This window comes from Populus trichocarpa, chromosome 8, assembly GCF_000002775.5.
Source record: "Populus trichocarpa isolate Nisqually-1 chromosome 8, P.trichocarpa_v4.1, whole genome shotgun sequence".
Taxonomy (NCBI): Eukaryota; Viridiplantae; Streptophyta; class Magnoliopsida; order Malpighiales; family Salicaceae; genus Populus; species Populus trichocarpa.
Window position 1 is genome coordinate 8,049,876 of NC_037292.2, and position 18,900 is coordinate 8,068,775.

At 35.1% G+C, this 18,900-nt stretch overlaps 3 protein-coding genes across 5 annotated transcripts; all 3 read left to right on the top strand.

Moving 5' to 3' along the window:
* Positions 1–6,402: 6,402 nt before the first annotated feature.
* Positions 6,403–11,526, top strand: LOC18101511 (uncharacterized). 3 transcript variants are annotated; one of them, XR_002983432.2, is made up of 7 exons: positions 6,403–7,019; positions 7,129–7,340; positions 8,583–8,871; positions 8,985–9,070; positions 9,149–9,240; positions 10,155–10,473; positions 11,321–11,526. XR_002983432.2 is itself a non-coding variant. In XM_024607515.2 (6 exons), exons 1-6 carry the CDS (start codon positions 6,753–6,755, stop codon positions 10,385–10,387), a joined length of 1,179 nt encoding a protein of 392 aa, XP_024463283.1. In that variant the 5' UTR covers positions 6,403–6,752; the 3' UTR covers positions 10,388–10,962. The 3 variants fall into 3 exon arrangements, 1 of the variants encoding a protein (XP_024463283.1); XR_002983433.2 differs by lacking the exon at positions 11,321–11,526 and adding an exon at positions 10,981–11,105; XM_024607515.2 differs by lacking the exon at positions 11,321–11,526 and having other exon boundaries at positions 10,155–10,962.
* Positions 11,527–13,682: 2,156 nt separating this feature from the next.
* Positions 13,683–15,276, top strand: LOC7482852 (uncharacterized). The gene is made up of 3 exons (XM_024606324.2): positions 13,683–13,853; positions 13,940–14,148; positions 14,759–15,276. The coding sequence occupies exons 1-3, from the start codon at positions 13,761–13,763 to the stop codon at positions 15,054–15,056; spliced, it is 600 nt and encodes a 199-aa protein (XP_024462092.1). The 5' UTR covers positions 13,683–13,760; the 3' UTR covers positions 15,057–15,276.
* A 90-nt stretch (positions 15,277–15,366) lies between these two features.
* On the top strand, positions 15,367–18,642 carry LOC7482853 (reticulon-like protein B14). Its single transcript, XM_052455104.1, has 6 exons — positions 15,367–15,603; positions 17,339–17,405; positions 17,493–17,673; positions 18,108–18,240; positions 18,341–18,410; positions 18,488–18,642. The coding sequence occupies exons 1-6, from the start codon at positions 15,367–15,369 to the stop codon at positions 18,640–18,642; spliced, it is 843 nt and encodes a 280-aa protein (XP_052311064.1).
* Positions 18,643–18,900: the final 258 nt, after the last annotated feature.

The following is an 18,900-nucleotide window of genomic DNA, read 5'->3' on the forward strand; positions in this document are numbered from 1 at the left end:
TCCGCCCGTTTATTTTTCTCCTTTCTTTCTTTTTTTAATTTTTTTTCAAATGCCTCGCCTTCGCTTGGACGTTGGGGATGTGATCGAAGAGCCAGACATTTTAGATATTCTCGTCTTGTTAACTATTCTTAGGGAATGAAAAGGGTAGCATGGTTGGGACTCGGATGAGCACGAATCTTATGCCCCGCTGCGCTGTGCTGATTGGAATCTTTAGCTTGCTGTGTATATATCTCTTGGATGGAAAGTATTAGAAAGAGATTTCTAGTATTTAATTATAAAGTCAAATGCTATCCTTTATTCTACACCAATACTCGGATGAGCTCGTGGACAAGCATCTAACCTTTTAATTTCTTCTTCTTCAAATAAGAAGGAATCTGTTCAACTTTGACTGGTGTAGAAAAAAATAATATCGAGACCAGATAACTTGTAGCAGCATCCAATATAGAAGAGGACCAGGAATTTGTCGTGGGGAAAAATATTGCAAAATTATATAACATACATGAAGCTATTAGACTAACTGTATATATATGGGAAAATATGACTCCCGATTTAAAGTGAAAATATAATATAATATAATATAATGGCGCCAATTTGGATTTTATTTGAGAAGTGGAAGAAGCATCACATCTCGCGAGCTGCAAGCATCATCAAAATTTGCTGTCTTTTTTATTTATTTATTATTATTAATTTATTTTCTCTCAGTCCGCTTTCTTCGCTTTTGAACATGTTATTATGCGGGTCCCATAACCATGCGGGTCCCATCCACTCTCACTTTCTATTGCACACTTCGTAGTTACAAGTGTTCAGCATTCAAGCATGACAATCCCAACTCCTTCGTTTCACCGGGCGGCACTCTTCTCTCTCTGCTTATTCTTTTCTTGTCCCCTCTTTCTGCCATCAAAATTAACTCTAACTAGCTGGTGATCTTTATTATGAACATGCTGTCTTCTTCTTCTTCTCTTAAAAAAAGAGAGTAACATCTTAACCGTCAATTATTTATGATCACCGTTTGAAAATTGGGATGCAAAAATTTTAAACACGTACTAGGTGCAAGAATGTTAACAAACCAAGAAATTCTTTTTTCCTGTGTTATTTTTGAGAGACTATTTAGAAAAAAATTAAATATTCGTGAACCATGAAAATTGAATGCCACTTCATTCCAAAATATCAAATTAGCCCCTAAAATAATGATAAAAAAATGAAAAAGAAGGGAACCAGAAAGAAAAGAGGAAGAAAATGGTAATACTATAGTAATCATAACTGAATCTCAATAATTCAGTATATCCTTTGCATAGTTAAATCAAATTACCCATCCACATCACTAATTTACATCGGAAAATGAAGATCCTTTTTTTTTACCCTCAAAAAGTTTATTGATACCAAAATTATTTACTACAACTCCAGTAGAAAACCCTTGTCATGGCAGTTAAAAATCAAGATTAAGATTAAAAATTATCGCGCTCCGGGATACTAACCAGCATGGGCCGCCAAGCTCTCCTCAAAACAGACCTGTGTTAAACCCGATCCAACCGGGTCTAGGCGAGCCCAGTCCATCTCCCAAACCGTTAACTTTCATTCTACACACTCGCCTCCAATCACATCTCCTTCTCTGCCCCCCTCCTTCTCCTTTCCAATTCCTCATCAAACGCCGTCGCGGATACAAACCAATTCGAATTCAAAGTATCCCTCTTTCTCTCCGGTAATGGCGCCACGCTCCTCCGATGGTGAATCGGTGGCTCATGTCGGCGAGGAGAGCGGATTCCGAGGAGTATACGGAGTGTGGTTTTGCGGCGCTGGCGGAGGTGGACTGCTGTACTTGTTCTCGGACTTCGTGTTGGACTCTGTGCCTCGCCGCACTGTGTTGCTAGAAGTTTGAATTTCTGCAACGTCGCCATTTTTTTGCACGTTCTTCTTTTTTTCTTATTTGTTTGGGATTGCGGTTATATGCTTTTAAAACAAATTGTATTTGTTATGGTTTTAAATTAATTTTTTTTTATGTTTTAATATTGTTTTGAAATGTTAATATTAAAAATAATTTTTAAAAAATAAATTTAATAAATTTCTACCTAAAAAAATATTTTAAAAAACAATATTTATATTAATTCAAAAGAAAACAAACGGTAGTAATTTATTATAATTCTGACCTCCATTAACTATATACAGTCCCTTGTACATAAACCTGCCAATGTCGTGCCTTGAATCTCCTTTCAGAGTACAACAGAACAAAGACACAGGAAGAAAACAGACATTTCCATCTACAATCTGGTGTATGCATGCTATCACCAATCAACTTGAAATTAAACAGCTTGTAGGAAAAACTTAACCGCTTTCATTAGGTGTAGTAGAACCACTACTGAACCAATTAGCAGTAACAGAAACCAGTGAAGTTGGCAGGCGGATGTTCTTCAATATATAGAGCAGCCTCATCGCAGTAGGGTGGTGAAGGTGGTGGCAGTGTGTTCTTCGACTTCTTGTTATCATCATGTACTCCTTCAGGATTCTCCATGGACTCCCCACTTTGAATTATTTTTAACTCCCGCAGAACATTTCCACGGAAGGTCTCATTTCCTTCTCTTGTTGCAAACATTGTAAAGCCATCTCTGCAACTAACGTTGTCATTATTTTAACTCCCTCATCTGAGTTATAACCAAGGCGTGAATCAATCATCTCATCAAATACACATTTTTGAATTTTACTTATTGCTAAAGTTAGCAAGGTTAATATTCTCACAAGCAGATAATGCTTGCACTTCAAGTGGGAAGTTGCGGATTAGCAATGCGAATATGTCGTTGTTCTCCTGATTTCTGTTTCCTAGAAGCTGTATAAGTGAACACTGAGGTGGAAGATGTGGAAAAGTTTCGAATTCCAGTATGATAGATACTCAAGTTATGGCAGGGTACATCTACTTTTACCAATCGGCTCCCATCTCTGAGAGGGTTGATGCATTTGACCAAGGTTAGATTAGGCATAATTTGCAAAGAGAGAAAAGCAAACCCAGAAAAAGTCAAATTGTTGAAGGTTGTGCAATCACGGGAAAAAATTCATATATAGCTTGGGTTCATAATCATCTCTGGAATTCAAAACGATTTACCGTCATCAACCGATGATGACATTTTGGAATGGTAGTAGAAGAAGGGTTAAAGGCAATGGAATTACAGAGTTTTCAGATTGTATAAAGTCTGATAATTCAACAGTATAATGGATTCTTAGTGGTTCTCTTCTCTTTTCAATTCTGCCTCGTGTAGCAGAGGCCTAGAATTTTGGTGATCGCGCCAATTTACAACATCTCATTAATTACCTCTATTAAAATATCATTCTCCTCGTGCTTATTATCCCCGGCCTCGTGGCACCAGCTTAACCATGCCTGATACCTCCACTGACGCACCGCCAAATTGTATCCTACCAGATACACTAGAACAGACTACTGAGCTGACCAGCATAGGTTCAACATTATATACTGGGAATCAGGGTTAAGGTAGTGCACGCCGCGTAAACAAACAGGGTAGATCAATTATGGCGGGGCCTGGTGATGCCTGGAGCACTGAGGGTAGCCTTTGCCACTCTTAACTATGGAAATATTCTTACAAGATAATATTATACCTGGTACCTATGATTTGCAATGTCATGTTTGTGAACGGGGAGAAGATCTTTATCAATGTATTCTAACAAGATACTGGCTGCTGGGAACCTGGGTAGCTTCTCTCTAAACTATATGTATTTTAGAATTCATGATTCCACTAAGTTAAAAAGGGGTGTGCGTGTAGATATCTAGACCTAAAATTAAGAGATCATGAGAGTAAGACCATAACTAATCTAGAAAGAGCTTGGCACGAGACAGTTAAAAACATGGAAGCAAGTCATACTATCATCTCCGTGTCTGGGGCGGGATCCACCATCACAGAAACATACACTGCTACCATCTTCAAACCCATACATCGGCCACCGCTCTTCGGCAACGAGGACGATATTTTCTTAGTCCAACCCACTTCAATGTAAATCCATCCTTCAACAACTTCTTATAGTCAACATCTCTTATTGTATGTTTAGCCTCCCCTTGCTCCAATTGAATGGGCGCAGCAACTACAGACTCACAGACACTTCTGTTCACACCGTCGTCGTCCCAAGGGGCACCTGATGACTCATTGCAGTTATGAAAGAAGTAAATATCAGCATGGTGGGGAATAAAATGAATAGAAGACCGGTCAAAGGAGTAGTCACATCAAGGTTGGGCGCGGGGCAAGTAGTCACATCAAGGTTAGCCAACCGAAAGGACTGGTTACCATAAGTGAGGTCCTGAATGATGTAGCTAGCTCCAGAGGCCTTGTAGATGGGCATCGTCATACCTTCTTCACCGAGAATACCAAAGCTAGGATGACCACAGAAGTCAGTTCCATTCCCACGGATATAAAAAAGGATATCTTATTAAAGATAGGTCTTGTAGATGGGTTTGCTTGTGTTTCTAATTTTTTTTCAAAAGAATTGAATTTTTTTATTTAAAATTAATATTTTTATATTATCAGATTATTTTAATATGCTGTATTAAAAATAATAATAAAATATTATTTTAATATATTTTTAAATAAAAATAATTTTAAAAAATAACCATTACAATAATTAAAAAAAAATACCCATAAAAAATCTGGTCCCAACAGGCAATAGTACTTTGAAATTGAAAAAGTCATGTTGCCCCCATATCATGGATGCAATAAAGAAGCAGAGCTAAAAGAACCGGAGATGTAAAGGAAATTGGAGGAAATTCGGCCTCTTGGCCTAAAACATTATCATAGTACTCCGGATGTTTCATCACTTGGTTGGCCTTGTTTGGTATGCATTAATTAATTTGCAAAGCAAGCACTTGACTAGCTGTCTCTGGGAGGCCAGAGTAGGCCGCCTTATGTATAAAAAAAAGCGTTCAAAATCAATGGTAAGGTAAGATATCATGCTATGACTCCTCGTTACGAAAACTAGGTTTACTGTAATTGAAGTTTTCAATCTTGAGCTGTGAGCTTTAAGAATCTAGATGCATATATGCATGTATACATTATGTGCGCGTGCATGTACTTTTGATCAGGAAATCTCCCCCGGTTCTGTACTTCACAGAACAGACTCGTAGTCCCCGATGTGTTTTTTAACTAGTTTTGGACAAAGACTACAGTCTGGCTGGGAGAAATGGCGCAATTCGGTAATCATGATTCTGTGGAGATGAGAGGATAAACCAGAGAAAATTTAAAAAATATATTTTCATAAAGTTTAATAATTCAAATTAAAAATAAAAAAAATTCAATGAAAACCTTGTCGCATTTTTTTATTTTGATGAAAAAATATTTTTTATAAAAAATATTGCTTGTTAAATAAGAATTTATAACAATATTATAAGCAAGTTTTAATAAAAAAAAATATAATTCGATAATTTGAACATGGTTATAGAAAAAAGAAAAATAATTAATATGGAAAAATTATATATAGCAATGCACAATATTTTCGCATGTTACTTTTAGTTTATTAGTAGTTATATAGACGAGATATAGTGTGTTAGTGATACATAGACATGTTTCTTTATTTAAAAATATATAAAAATAATTTTTATTTTTTATATCAATATATTAAAATAATAATAATAATAAAAATAAAAATTAATTTAATGTTTTATAAATCAAAACACATTTTTAAAACGAAACTCCAAAAGCAAAAACAATAACAATGCAGTAATATTTTCACCTTTTTTAATTTATTATCGGTGATAACTTGTATGCAAGACTTCATGAACAGAAATTAGGTCGGAGGTACTGTCGATAATATAGCATTTAAGTGACTGGTTGACAATGGAAATAGTAATACCAAATTTGTATAAAAGTTGTGAATGATTTGGTTGTATTCTCCGAAGAAAACACAACCACCGAAAGGAAATTAAAAAAACATATTAATTTTCTCGAGACAATCGAATGGGACAAGAAAAGGACAGCAATCCCTTTTCTCTCCGAAACCCACCATACACGTGTCCTGCAATCTCCAATTTAAACGTGTTACCACCTCCTTCGTACACCCCCGTTTAGTCCAGTTTACATTTAATTAACATGAAAACAATTAAAAAATAAAGATAAAGATATAAAATAAATTTAATTTTAATATAGTTTTGAGTGGTTTTTTTTCAAGGGTGATTCTCTCCTTATTATCTTCCTGAATTTCTTTAAATTAATCTAGTTAATAACTTTCTAATTATATAATCTCTCCAATTTCTTGCCTAAAAACCTAATAAGATTCACCCATTAATTTTACTCACAGTCAGAGAATATTAGATAGGGCCAGATCTGTCCTCTTACCTATAAAAGTATTCCATCTTGTCAAATATGGACCCCTCAGATTATTATTTCTTTTTTAAAAAGAAGTATAAAATAACTTAAACATGGTAGCAGGTTCCCACCTTTCCCCTTTCAGGTTCTATACCTCACCTTTTCCTCTTCTCTATTTCGTTTCAATTTTTTCCCCTCGACTCACATTACCGTTCTACCCCTTTCACCTCCTTCAGATCCATCACCAAACACTCGCAATCTCCATTTTTAGGGTTTTAACATTACCACACACACTCTCCCCCTCTCTTTCCTTTCTCACTGATATAATTTTGCATCAACTCACAAAAATCGCTCAATACCTGCATACTTTCAACTCATCTCAATCTAGTCCTTCACAGGATTATTCCGTACATAAGAGAGGTTAGTAATTAGATTTTAGGAGTTGTTTGCTACTAGGTAGAAATGTTGGGGACGGGATTGCAGTCAACGCGGAGGCGAGGAGGCGAGGATCGGTTTTTTAATGATTTGAAAGCACGCAGGGCTCACCGGACCGATCAGCTTCGTAGAGCACAAAGCGATGTTACCGATGATAAACCAGTTGAGAACCTGACTGGTGGCTTCGAGGATTTGACGAAACCGGAAAAAGTTTCTGTTCCGGCGTTTGAGAGTAATTTGGATCGGTTTTTGGAGTCGATCACACCTTCTGTTCCTGCTCAGCATCTCTCTAAGGTTTGGTTATATTTGAATATTTATTTATTTTTAAAATAATAATTATTTGAATAGAATTATTTATTTATTTATTTATTAAATTAAGTTTTTGAAATGAATTTGTTGGCAGACGACAATGCGGGGATGGAGGACGTATGATGTGGAATTTGAGCCGTATTTTGTGCTGGGTGATTTATGGGAATCTTTTAAAGAATGGAGTGCTTATGGTGCAGGAGTGCCTTTAATTTTGAACGATAGCGACTGTGTTGTTCAATATTATGTTCCTTATCTTTCTGGTATCCAAATATATGCTGATTCTACGAAAATGCCTCCCAAGCCAAGGTAAAATAAAAATACTGTTGGTTATGGTTTTGTTTCTGTTCTGGAATCTTTTGCCTCATTATAGTTGGTTGTTTGGGTTCTGTCCTTCTTGTACAAAACATGCATTCATTATTTCTGGTTTGCATCTGTAAATGCCATGATTTATACTGCCGATTAGTTTTTTCCATAGGCTTGTAAGTTAATATAAGCGTGGTGTGTGTTTAATCTTTACCTTTGAACTTGTATTTACTCGTATACTGTTAATCCTAGTGTGTAGTTTACCGATTGAAAATAAAAAAAAGAATAATCTGGTTTTAGTGTATTTTTGAGCCAGCTTCTCGTCAGGTTTGATCAAAAGCTTGATTGCTAAAAGGCAATTATGATTTGTGGTTTTTTTTTTGCTCTAAATGTCAAAGAATTTCATCAAGCATCTCTTAAAAAGGTATATGGAGTTACATTTGTTAATTTTGTTGCGTAACTTATTTTTCTTTTGTGTGGTTGGTGTCGAGGTCATATGCTCCTGCTGAATGACCAAATGAGTCTTAAGTCTTCAAAGATGATTTTTATACATTTAAATTTGTACCACCAATATTCTGTTAGACAGGAAGTTTGCATTGGGCCTTCTCTTGGGTTTTGATGTGTTGGAATAAGATCTCATGCTGTTGGGCATTTGTTACTGGCTATTACCTTGTTTTTTGAGGCTATCAAAATTGTGGGTTATGGAATGGGTGTCAGAAAATGTTGCATTGCATTTTAACAACAAAGTTATTTCGTGTGTGATTTCTTTTAAATATAGTCACTCTTAGCAAAACTGAACCCAGGCCCAAGCCAATACAGCTCTGATTTCAACTTATCGTGATATTGCCATTAATTTTTTATCAAATGATACGATTTCAACTTATTATGAATTAGCTCTAATCTAAAGTCATATTCTGGTATCCCCTACAACCTAATTCCTGATGATAAATTTCAAAATTGTTTTATGCCTTGTCTTTCAATAACTGGGCTACGCACGTGCTGTTTCAGAATCAGTATCATGTTTGTGTCCTAGTGTTATTGTCACTAGGCACAAATATCTAGTACTCAACTTGTCTCATTTGCTTACCTAGATTTAGAAATGGCTCACAGGCCAATGCAGACACAATCTATTTTACTGAACATATTACAGCTTATATTATCTTGTTCTCCTACATGTTTTTACGTGTTCTTTTTTTTTTGGATTGGCTGATTGTATAGTAGAACTGAAGTTTGTTCTCGTTGCAGACAATTGGGTGAGGATAGTGACAGTGATTTTAGAGATTCAAGTAGTGATGGAAGCAGTGATTATGAGCATGAAAGAGGACTGAAATGCTCAAGGGAACGATGGAATCATTCTCATGCAACTAATGACTTGCCTCCTAGAATGGATGGATTATCATTGAGAGATCAACGTGGTGCCCATCAAGAGGATTTCTTCAGTGATGAGGGTGAATATGTGAATTCTCAAGGTTGCTTGCTATTTGAGTATCTCGAACAAGACCCTCCCTACAGCCGGGAACCATTAGCTGATAAGGTTATCAAGTGTCCTTTTTCAGATATAGAAATCCATGCATATTTTTATGAGTGTGGTTCCCTTTTTAGGTTCTCTCTTTTTACCTTATCCTGAACTCTTTTTTACCGCCTCAGATATCGGATATTGCCTTCCGTTTCCCTGAGCTGAAGACTCGAAGAAGTTGTGATTTATTACCTTCGAGTTGGATTTCTGTGGCCTGGTATTCAACATTTAGTGTTGCATTTGATTCGAATATTATCATCACACATGGCTTATAGTTCCTTATGGACTTTTATAGGTACCCAATTTACAGAATACCAACAGGACCAACCTTAAAAGATCTGGATGCTTGCTTCCTGACATTCCATTCTCTCTATACCTCATTGGGAGGTAATGAAATATATTTGGCTGCTGATTTCTTTATGTTGCACTGTGTATTTGTAATTGTATTATTTTTTGGTGTCTTTAGTTTTTTATTCTGCTTGTTGATATTTTAAGTTAGATCTTATGTGTGGGCCTCTTACTCTTAGAGATGTTCCTAAATTAGAACTGTTTTAACTATATTGCAAACTTATCAACCCTTCCTCTAAAAGCACTTCCATATGAAAAGCCATCTTTTAGGATCTTGCATTTAATGCTTTGATTGCCATTTGATGTATAATAGAGCTTGGCTTTACCCTTGGATTGGTTTTTGGTATTAAAAAATTAAGATTACTATGTGGTTAACGTAAGAATACAGGATATTATAGGAAATTGAACAATAACATTTCTTAGACTATTTAAGACGGGAATAAATTTTGAGACAAAAAAGGAAAGGAGGACCATAACTGTGGATGAAGGAGTGCATAAATTAATGAATTAAAAGCATGCATTTTTGTTCTTTTTTTAATTTAACTTTCAGTAAGTATGCACCGCTTCTCCCCAAATTATACTTTTTTTCTGCTGCCTGCAACACACCCTTTTTAACACAGGCATTGTTACCCTAATCCTTTATAGACTGGACTTTTTTTTATTTCATTTCTCAATGGAAGTCTAGAATACCTGCAATCGGGACAATGCTGATGATGCTTGTAAGACCAGTGGATTTGAATGAAATAGTGTGATGGTATTATGAAAGTCAAATCCAATGGTTTTTTAGGCACCAGCATTTGTTGATACTGTCGTTGTAGCAACCCTGTTTCTCATTGTAACTATTTTGGACCTGAATAATTTTGAGCATGACAAAACTAAATGCTTAACATGTTTCTATCAAATAAAGTTTTTCTTCAACTTTAATGAGCTCATCATGCCAACTTTCTTGGCAGGTGGGCAAAGTGCACAGGCCCCTGTAATGACGTATTCCAATGAAGTGGATGGTCTGTCTGAGATGTCCTTGCCTGTTTTTGGTCTCGCATCCTACAAGTTCAAGGGGTCCTTGTGGACATCCAATGGTGAATGTGACCATCAGTTGTCAAACTCACTATTCCAGGCTGCTGATAAATGGTTGAGATTGCTTCAGGTCAACCATCCAGATTTCCTATTTTTCTGCCGCAGTTGATACAGAGATATGACTGTTACCACACTACTCCAGCTATTATACAAGTGAAGCCCAGTTTTACATTGGTACATGCACACACCTGACATGTGAGTTAATTTATGGAGACCATTATGATAAGTGGATTTGGGTGGTCATATTCTAGTAGGTTTCCTGTTATCTTTAATAATTCATGAGAAGAGGGGGGTGAAAAAAAATGCTGAGAATGCTTTAGAATGGAAGGGGTGCAATTGCAACAAGGCTCAAGCATAGTGAATAGAAAAAAAAATAGAGTTAGGATATGCTGCTGAAGGTCTGATGAGCGAAACCAGGGTAAAGAGGTGGTTTGGCTTTGCTGTCAGCGTAACTAAGTTACGTCTAGCTTGTTTTCAATGTTTTCTATAATGGGGTATGTCATGATAAACCAGGCACTTTTTTTTGTCCTGATTATCCGTGTTTAGGATGTGGTGTTTTATTCAACATCTGGAAGGGGATGTTGGTAGGTTGTGTTTTCAAGTTTGAGCCTACCTCACATATGTAATCCAACACTTTACTGTTGTGATATCCATGAGGAGTAATGTGCTGAAATGGTTTTGTTATCTGTACATTATGATTAGGTGAAACGGTGGTCCTGATATTTTTTTTCCCCAGTTAGCCCTGCCATTTTAACACCAACTGCTGTGGCATGGCCCTGATTTTAGTGCCTCTAATTCAATCCAGATTGTGCTTACAGATTCTACAATACGTCTCTTATCCATGGAATCTGCCATGGTCTACAATCATTGAGTAGCCTACTTTTTCTATATCTAGTAGTCCCATCTTCAACAGCTCTTGCTCTGGTTGGAAGAAAACCGACGAGGGCCTAAAAGACCTGTCCCTTTCTTCTTCTTCTTCAGTTTTGTTGGAATACAGTTTTCTTTTTGTTGTTATTAATGTTATTTTCTGTGTGTATTCCAGGCTGGGTCTAGGGTAGAGGAACCAGTTTCATTCATTCGAAGCAGTTTATGGTAGTTATTATTACTCATCACTCATGGGATGTAATGTGTTAAGCAAAGTCTTTCCAGTGTCCTCGTGTAAGAACAAGGTTCGTTTGGTAATATAAAACCCAGATTTTTGACTTATTTAAAAAATGATTTCAGTGGAATGAAGATCCTCATTAATCTTTTTGTGCCTTTAAGAGATTCAGGATATTTATTTTTTCTTGATCATATTGATTTTGGGATTTCTTAATATACTTAGGTCATGTTTGCTATGATGCAATGTAATGAATTTGTATAATCAAATCTTTAATTCATTTGTGTAGAAGTTCTAGTAATTTTATAGATGCCTTGACAGTGTTTCATTTTAATCCCTCTAATTTTTTAAAAATTATTTTAGTTCACATTTTTTTTTTATTCACAAATTGGTGTATGTTTGTATTTTATATATATATATATATATATATATATATAAAAATATAAATAATCAACAAACATAATTCAAATTCAAGATAAATTAATTATAAATTATGCAATACAAACACAATACAAAACAAATATAATTTTAAAATTTAAAATATTTATAAATAGTCAAGATTAAATAGATCTTTAACTTAAAGTAATTCAACTTAAACAAAATATCAAAATATTATGAAAGTAAAATGTTTTAACACAAATATTTTAAATATAAAGTTAGGTCAATATTATCAAGTCTAATGAAATCTAAAACATCCCTTGTTTTGTTCAAATTCCTACATCCCTTGTTTTGTTCAAATTCCTACGAAGTATAAACATGAAAAAAACAACATAAATATAAACTATATATATTAGTGATAAATCTAATTTTAAAAAATTAATATCATTGTTAATGAAAATAGTAATAATAATTTTTAATATTATTATTAATATCATTGTTATTGAAAATAGTAATGAAAAAAAGCTTTTTATACTTGGGTGGTTTAATTAATTAAATTGAACCATGTTCAATTTGATTCAATGACTTTTCAAGACCGAAACGGAACATGTGGCATGAAACCGGAACATTCCGGCCAGATTTAGCTGAAAAATCCGGAACATACCGAGATTTAAAATGAGATGAAAATTGTTCTATTTTATTTTGTTTTTTAAATTGATATGAAATGTTTCGGTTATTCCAAACGAAACGGAGCAGAATTAATAACCTTGACCTGAAATAAAAAAGAATTGAAATCTAAAAAAAAGGAACTGAATATAAAAATAATAAGTAAAACTTGAGAGATGGTTTTTCACTATAGTACATTCATAGTGAAATGGGTCTTAAGGCTATGGTAAAATTATTTTTTTACTTTTTAATTTTTAAAGTTTTATTAGCATATAATTAATTTGTTATTCTTAATTGGTTTGGGGATATCATTGTTTTTTTTGTTTTTTTAATAACAGTGCAATTACTATATTATATTGTTTTTGAAGAATAAACAATCAAAATTTAAACTGCTTGGATCTAAAAAAATATATTAAATGAATATGGTTTATATTTTATAGAATATCTAAAGTTATACCGGATAGATTTATAGGTGAAAACATGAAGAATTCATCTGTTAAAAAGAAAGTGACGTGCTATATCCGGTAAGTTAACCGGGAAATAGGCGTCCCGACAAGCCAACAGCGCTCCAGCTATTGACGAGACACGCTAGTAAACAGAAGCCAGTAAAAGGTCCCATTCCAATCATACATTCTTACATACCCTCACACCGAAATACCCAGAATTTCAATCAAAACCCTCAATTGCCCTATCTTTAGGCTATTTCTACCTTTAACCCGTGTTCTTGACCACACCAGATCAGAAACCCACCCCCCCATTAATTATAATCATAATTTACCTTTTAATTAAACTAAAAAATATCGGTTTATATATCCAAAAAAGCACAGCAGGCCCCCCAAAACAGAAAAGTCGTAAAAAAAAAGGCAACACATTTATGCCACGATATATTTACTACCATTAAGTAAACTACACTTTTGCCCTTCATAAATTTAAGTGCATTCCACTTCTATCCAATAGCTTATTATTTACCATTATTAAGAGTTTCCATTTCACCAGGTACTATTGAGCAGAAAGCAGCCTTTTTTTCCATTTTTATTTCATTTTCGTCTCATTTTCCCTCCCAATTCCAGAATTTTTTTTTGTAGAAGGCCAACACCTGTTTGTTTGTTAATGGTAATTGTAGGAATGATTTGCAAATCAAAAGGGTAACATCAGGAAACATTTAAACTAAAGAAACAGAAATGAAACATGGAGGAATATTTAGGGGCAAAAATGAAATTGCACAAAAAAATCAAGCGAGATATGATTTTACTAGGTAGAGAAAAAACAGTGTGCATAACACGATAACAGAGAGACACACACACACACGGAGAGATTAGCAGGAAAAGGGACAACAATAATGGCGGTCTCAATCTCCATTTCTGTCATCATCACCTCTCTTCACCTCGTCGCCTTCGTCCTCGCCATCGGCGCTGAAAGCCGCCGCAGCACCGTAACTATCTCTCTCTTTCTCTCGATTTTTGAGTTTTCTTTTTTATCTGTTCTGTTAAATTTATCTTGCGTGTTTTGTGTGAGAAGGCTAAGGTGGTGCCTGATCAGTACGATGAGAGCACTTACTGCGTGTATGATACGGACGCGTCTACGGTGTACGGATTAGCTGCGTTTGGGCTGCTACTTATTAGCCAAATGATTGTTAATGGCGTTACTAGGTGTCTCTGCTTTGGAAAAGGCCTTGTTACTGGAAGCTGCTCCACTACTTGTGCCATCATCTTCTTCATCGTTTCCTGGTAAAATAAATTTACCATTTTCTCCCTCCCCATCCCTTCAAACTCCCTGTCTTTATTTTCTCGGTTTATCATCATTTTTTTCAGTATTATTAATTTGAACGGTCTAGACCGGTCCTTTATATATATATATGGTTGATTAATTGAGATTTGGGTCTATTGTTCCACCGACAAATGAAGCCAAAATCTTCGAATATTTGATTTCTGTGGTTTGAACTTGTGGGTCTCCAGGCGGCAACATGTGAACTAAGCAACAAAAATAGGAAATATATTAATCTTCAAGATTTATGGAATTAAGATTAGTATTTAGGAATCTTCATAATAATTGATGTGGGTAAATTTGTTATTTCTGTGAAACAGCATACTCTTTATTTCTCTACCTGAATGTTAAAGAGCTTGGTGCTTGTTGGTAGGACATTTCAGAGTTTAGGTAAAACCAACCTGAACAACATTTTTTCCTATTTATTTTCATGCCTGCTATCTTTAGCACACCTGAATGGTACATGGATGATACTGATCTCCCCCAAAACGACATACCTATTTAGCTGAATTTGCCAATCATTTCGCTTTATCATCGGTGAGAAATCAAGAATTTTAACAAAGAAATCTTCAGGTTAAGCTTTTTGGGAGCCGAGGCATGCTTATTAGCTGGATCAGCAAGGAATGCATATCATACCAAATACCGAGGATTCTTTCGTCAGGGTGACTTATCATGTGCCACACTCCGCAGAGGTGTCTTTGCTGCCGGTGCAGCTCTTACATTGTTATCACTGATAGGGTCAATCCTTTACTATTGGGCTCACTCGAGAGCTGATACTGGTGGATGGGAGAAGCACCAGAATGAAGGCGTTGGGATGACCAGTGCAAGTTACCCCCAGCAGCAACAAACTGGTGAATTTGAGAAGGCTTGATTATGTTTTGATTAGGTCAACGACTAAAGCTTTTGGGGCTTATCACTGGGGAAAGATGGATAGAGGAAACTGACATGGTTGTTAGAGAGCTACAAGCACGCATGTATGATCTTATATCATGTCTGATGTGAAATAGCAAGTGTTTTCTCTGTGTATATTTGTTGTGCACTTCTTGGCACTGCCTCGAAGAATTATAGTTATACTGGCCGCTTGCACTCCATGCGATGTCTTAGCATTATAGTTGTATTAATATCACATCTGCCTATCTCCTGCCATGGCGACAAAAAAAAACTAGTAGTTCTTACAAACTATGCTTGCCAAAAGTTTTCATTGGTGTGGTTCCTTCAAGGAGGGCGAGAGATGGCAGAAGGCCGCTCCAAGTTGTGCATCTCTGGTTTCCAATGGGCCTTCTAATGAATCTAGAAAGTATTGTGAATCCAAAGATTATAGAGTAGAGCCGAACAACTGTAAATCCGACTGGCTCCGAGGTTCCAAACTTCAAACCCTGGATGAGTGGTTCAATGTACTTGTTAGGAAACCCAACAAGGTACTTGGATTTTGTCATTTCTTGCCAGTGAGGAAGCCAACAAAACTCATCCCCTGTGGGAGATTAAAATTCAACTCCTCGATAATAATTTTTTTGATAATATTTTTTTTTTATGTAGTAGCAGTTATTTAGAAATTTATTAAAATAATATATATTTTTTAATTTTTAAAAATTTCTTTATCAAAATGATTTTAAAATATAAAAAAAATTAATTTTAAGTAAAAAGAAATTAAATGTTGCTTAATCCTATTTGAGACTCAATACCAAACAGGTTAACCGATAATGCTTAACCAATTTAATGTGAAATAAATGGTTTCTAAGCTTTCATTTTCAAGCTGAAAAGGAGAATACCGCTTTTACTTTCAATAGGAGTCAACTGAATCAACGAAAAATCACGTCACATGGAACCCAACTTTGACGGAGATCCTCAATGGCAGAAACCCAGTTGCAGAGATAAAATTAAAAACCAGTCTCAACATGGGTTTTCAATCGGTGTTTGTCCAAAAAGTAAAGTTGAGAATTGGCTTCATTTTAAAAGATGTTTTTCAAGTAGTAGAGATGAGTTCAACTAGAGAATGGATTATACTTGTCGAATTACCTAATCACCGGTAAACAAAAGAATAATATGTATTGCAGAGAGGGAAAGTATAGAGGAAAGGAGATGAAAGAGGAGCGAGAGACGTCTAATAACAAATAATTGAGTAATTAATTGCTACAAAAGAAAGAAAACCTAAAACCTTTCCCTTTTCAGAAAGGATCACAATTTTTGTTTAGAGTATTAGAAGCATCGTGACCGTTGCCGTTTTTTTATGAGAAAGGTTGCAAAGAAGCATCGTGACCGTTGCGGTTTTTTTCATGAGAAAGGTTGCAAGTTTTACAGTGTTTGTTTGTTTTTGTCTTTTTTTTACTGTATGAATGTTTGTTATCGGGCATACCTTTCCATGACAAAAAAATATATATAAAAGCAAAACTAATAAATTCATGTTTTTACTGGTGTAATTTTTATTCAAATTAATTTTTTTAAGGTTTCTTAAATTTTTTCATATATAGATGTTAAAAAAATAAATATTTTTTAAAACTCAATCACGAACCACAATTAAGTACTGAGCATACTTGACAATCTTTAAAAGATAACACAAAATTTCATAGCCCAAATAATTGAACTTGAATTACTTCATGTCATCCATAAGTATCTTCATCCTGGTATACTCCAAAGTCGAATTATATCGAAATTATGTATTTATATTGGAGTACCAAAGCGAATGGCTTAATTGAACGTGAATTCCATTTATGTTTAAATTCTCACTTGATGCAGTAATAATAAATTACCTTAAATAATTAGCATAATCCGTGGAGAAATTTAATTTGATGGATCTCATCTTTACAGTTCAATCTCCATAATTGCTTCCTCCATGATCAAAAGCGATATTAAACTTTAAAATCTCCATCGACATTAATTCTTAATCTACTTGTCCCGATCAGTACTGCCGAGGACGAAGATCTTCTGCGTGCATGGATCGATGAACTGATTAAATTAATTATTGAACTTTTCATGTGCGAAGGGCAATTACTTTCCTGGCCATGCTAAAGCCATGGTACTTTATTCAATCCCATTAACTGTTTCTATTCTAAGCTTAAATTTGATAGAATTAACGACGGCTTTTTTATAGAATGATAATTGATCGACACACCTGATTTGCTGCATTGCTGGGATTTTTTCTTTTTGGTGAATTAGATTAAGGTAGTAGCATCCAACACAATCATGAGAAGTGACATGCATGCCGTCCTTGGACGGGGAAAGGGTAATACATGCACATATCTTCCCCTTAGTTTGCTCATGTGGTCTGAGATTCATTTCTCTAATGCTGTGTATTTGGTTCCCTTTGTAGTTGCTGACATATTGTCGTGGAAGAACAAGACATTATCAGGAGGGATCCTAGGGGGTGTTACTGTTCTATGGGTTCTCTTTGAACTTACAGGGTACTCTTTAGCAACCTTCTTCTGTCACATTCTCATGCTTTTGATGATCACCCTCTTCACCTGGTCCAAGAGTGCAGGACTCACCAAAAGGTAACGAGTTATTATTAGCATATTCTAATATAAAGTGCCTGTTTAAGAACCATTTATTTTTGTGATATATAATCCTATCTTGCCTCCTATATTTGTAGTGGAAAGTCAATCTTTTTGTTTCACTTTTGGTCAATTTCCCTTACATATTAATTATAATTGACAAAACACGAATCAAACCATGCCCATTGATCATAACGACTGTAGTAAAAATTCAGTTTCCACCATTTTGAGATGCATAAAATCGACAGTGATCAGAAGCAATCTTTGATTGGTCGGATTTAAGTCCATATACCTTCTCAATTATGAGGGAAATTGACTAGAACTATAACATGGGGGAAACTTAACTACAAAATAGAGGGAGCATTATACACTTTTATTCCTAGCAATGTTGTTCTTCTGAAATTCTATACGTAGTGATTTCTTCATCAATACAGGAATCCTCCTACTTCTAACGATATAAGGTTGCCAGAATCAGCATTCAGATTCTTCTTTGATCAAATTAACGAGACTATACTTGCATTTTACAAAACATCAACGGGCCAGAAAGGTTTAAAAACCTTTTTTGTGGTATACAAGTCTCCATCTCCTGACCATCTTCATTCTCTACATTATCTATTTGGATTATAGATTTAATTCCAAATTAATTAATTATGCACTTGATTTTCAGACATTAGCTGGGCTTTACATCTTGTCATTTATTGGATCCCTATTCAGCACCATGACCTTTGCATACCTTGGTACGACCATGGAGTTTTCTTTATCGATTTTTTAATTTGAACCTGATTGGATTTGTGTTTTCATTTATTCCTTGTAGTCTTTGCCTGCTGTGCGACAATACCAGCTTTCTATGAGCAAAATAAGATGCAGGTGCATGAAATTTTTGGGCAAAGCTACAGAGAAATAAACAACTCATTGAAAGATTTCAGGTCCAAACTCTTTGACAAGATTCCAAGAGGAAAAGATGACTAGCTAAGCTTGCCAGAATTTGCTAGCTCTCTAAATGATCTACGGAATGCAAAAAATCTCTCAAAACTTCTTAGCATGCATGGTTTTAACTTGATATGACCTCCTGTAGTTGACATATGATGAAAAGATTCATAATATAATAAAAGTAATCATAGCAGTACTGCTAATAATAATGATAATGATGATTGCGACGACGACGACAACCACGATGATGATGGAGAAATTAAAGCATCGTTGAGGTCCAATATTGCAATACACATC

What these genes read in the sequence shown, in the direction of transcription:
- LOC7482853 (XM_052455104.1), top strand. Translation starts at nt 15,367, where the DNA reads ATGCTTGCCAAAAGTTTTCATTGGTGTGGTTCCTTCAAGGAGGGCGAG. An exon ending in TTGTTAGGAAACCCAACAAG is followed by an intron (nt 15,604 to 17,338) that starts GTACTTGGATTT and finishes TTGGTGAATTAG; the next exon opens with ATTAAGGTAGTAGCATCCAA. An exon ending in GTTTAAAAACCTTTTTTGTG is followed by an intron (nt 18,241 to 18,340) that starts GTATACAAGTCT and finishes CTTGATTTTCAG; the next exon opens with ACATTAGCTGGGCTTTACAT.
- LOC7482852 (XM_024606324.2), top strand. Translation starts at nt 13,761, where the DNA reads ATGGCGGTCTCAATCTCCATTTCTGTCATCATCACCTCTCTTCACCTC. An exon ending in CTGAAAGCCGCCGCAGCACC is followed by an intron (nt 13,854 to 13,939) that starts GTAACTATCTCT and finishes TTGTGTGAGAAG; the next exon opens with GCTAAGGTGGTGCCTGATCA. An exon ending in ATCTTCTTCATCGTTTCCTG is followed by an intron (nt 14,149 to 14,758) that starts GTAAAATAAATT and finishes AGAAATCTTCAG; the next exon opens with GTTAAGCTTTTTGGGAGCCG.
- LOC18101511 (XM_024607515.2), top strand. Translation starts at nt 6,753, where the DNA reads ATGTTGGGGACGGGATTGCAGTCAACGCGGAGGCGAGGAGGCGAGGAT. An exon ending in GGGAACCATTAGCTGATAAG is followed by an intron (nt 8,872 to 8,984) that starts GTTATCAAGTGT and finishes TTACCGCCTCAG; the next exon opens with ATATCGGATATTGCCTTCCG. An exon ending in AGTTGGATTTCTGTGGCCTG is followed by an intron (nt 9,071 to 9,148) that starts GTATTCAACATT and finishes GGACTTTTATAG; the next exon opens with GTACCCAATTTACAGAATAC.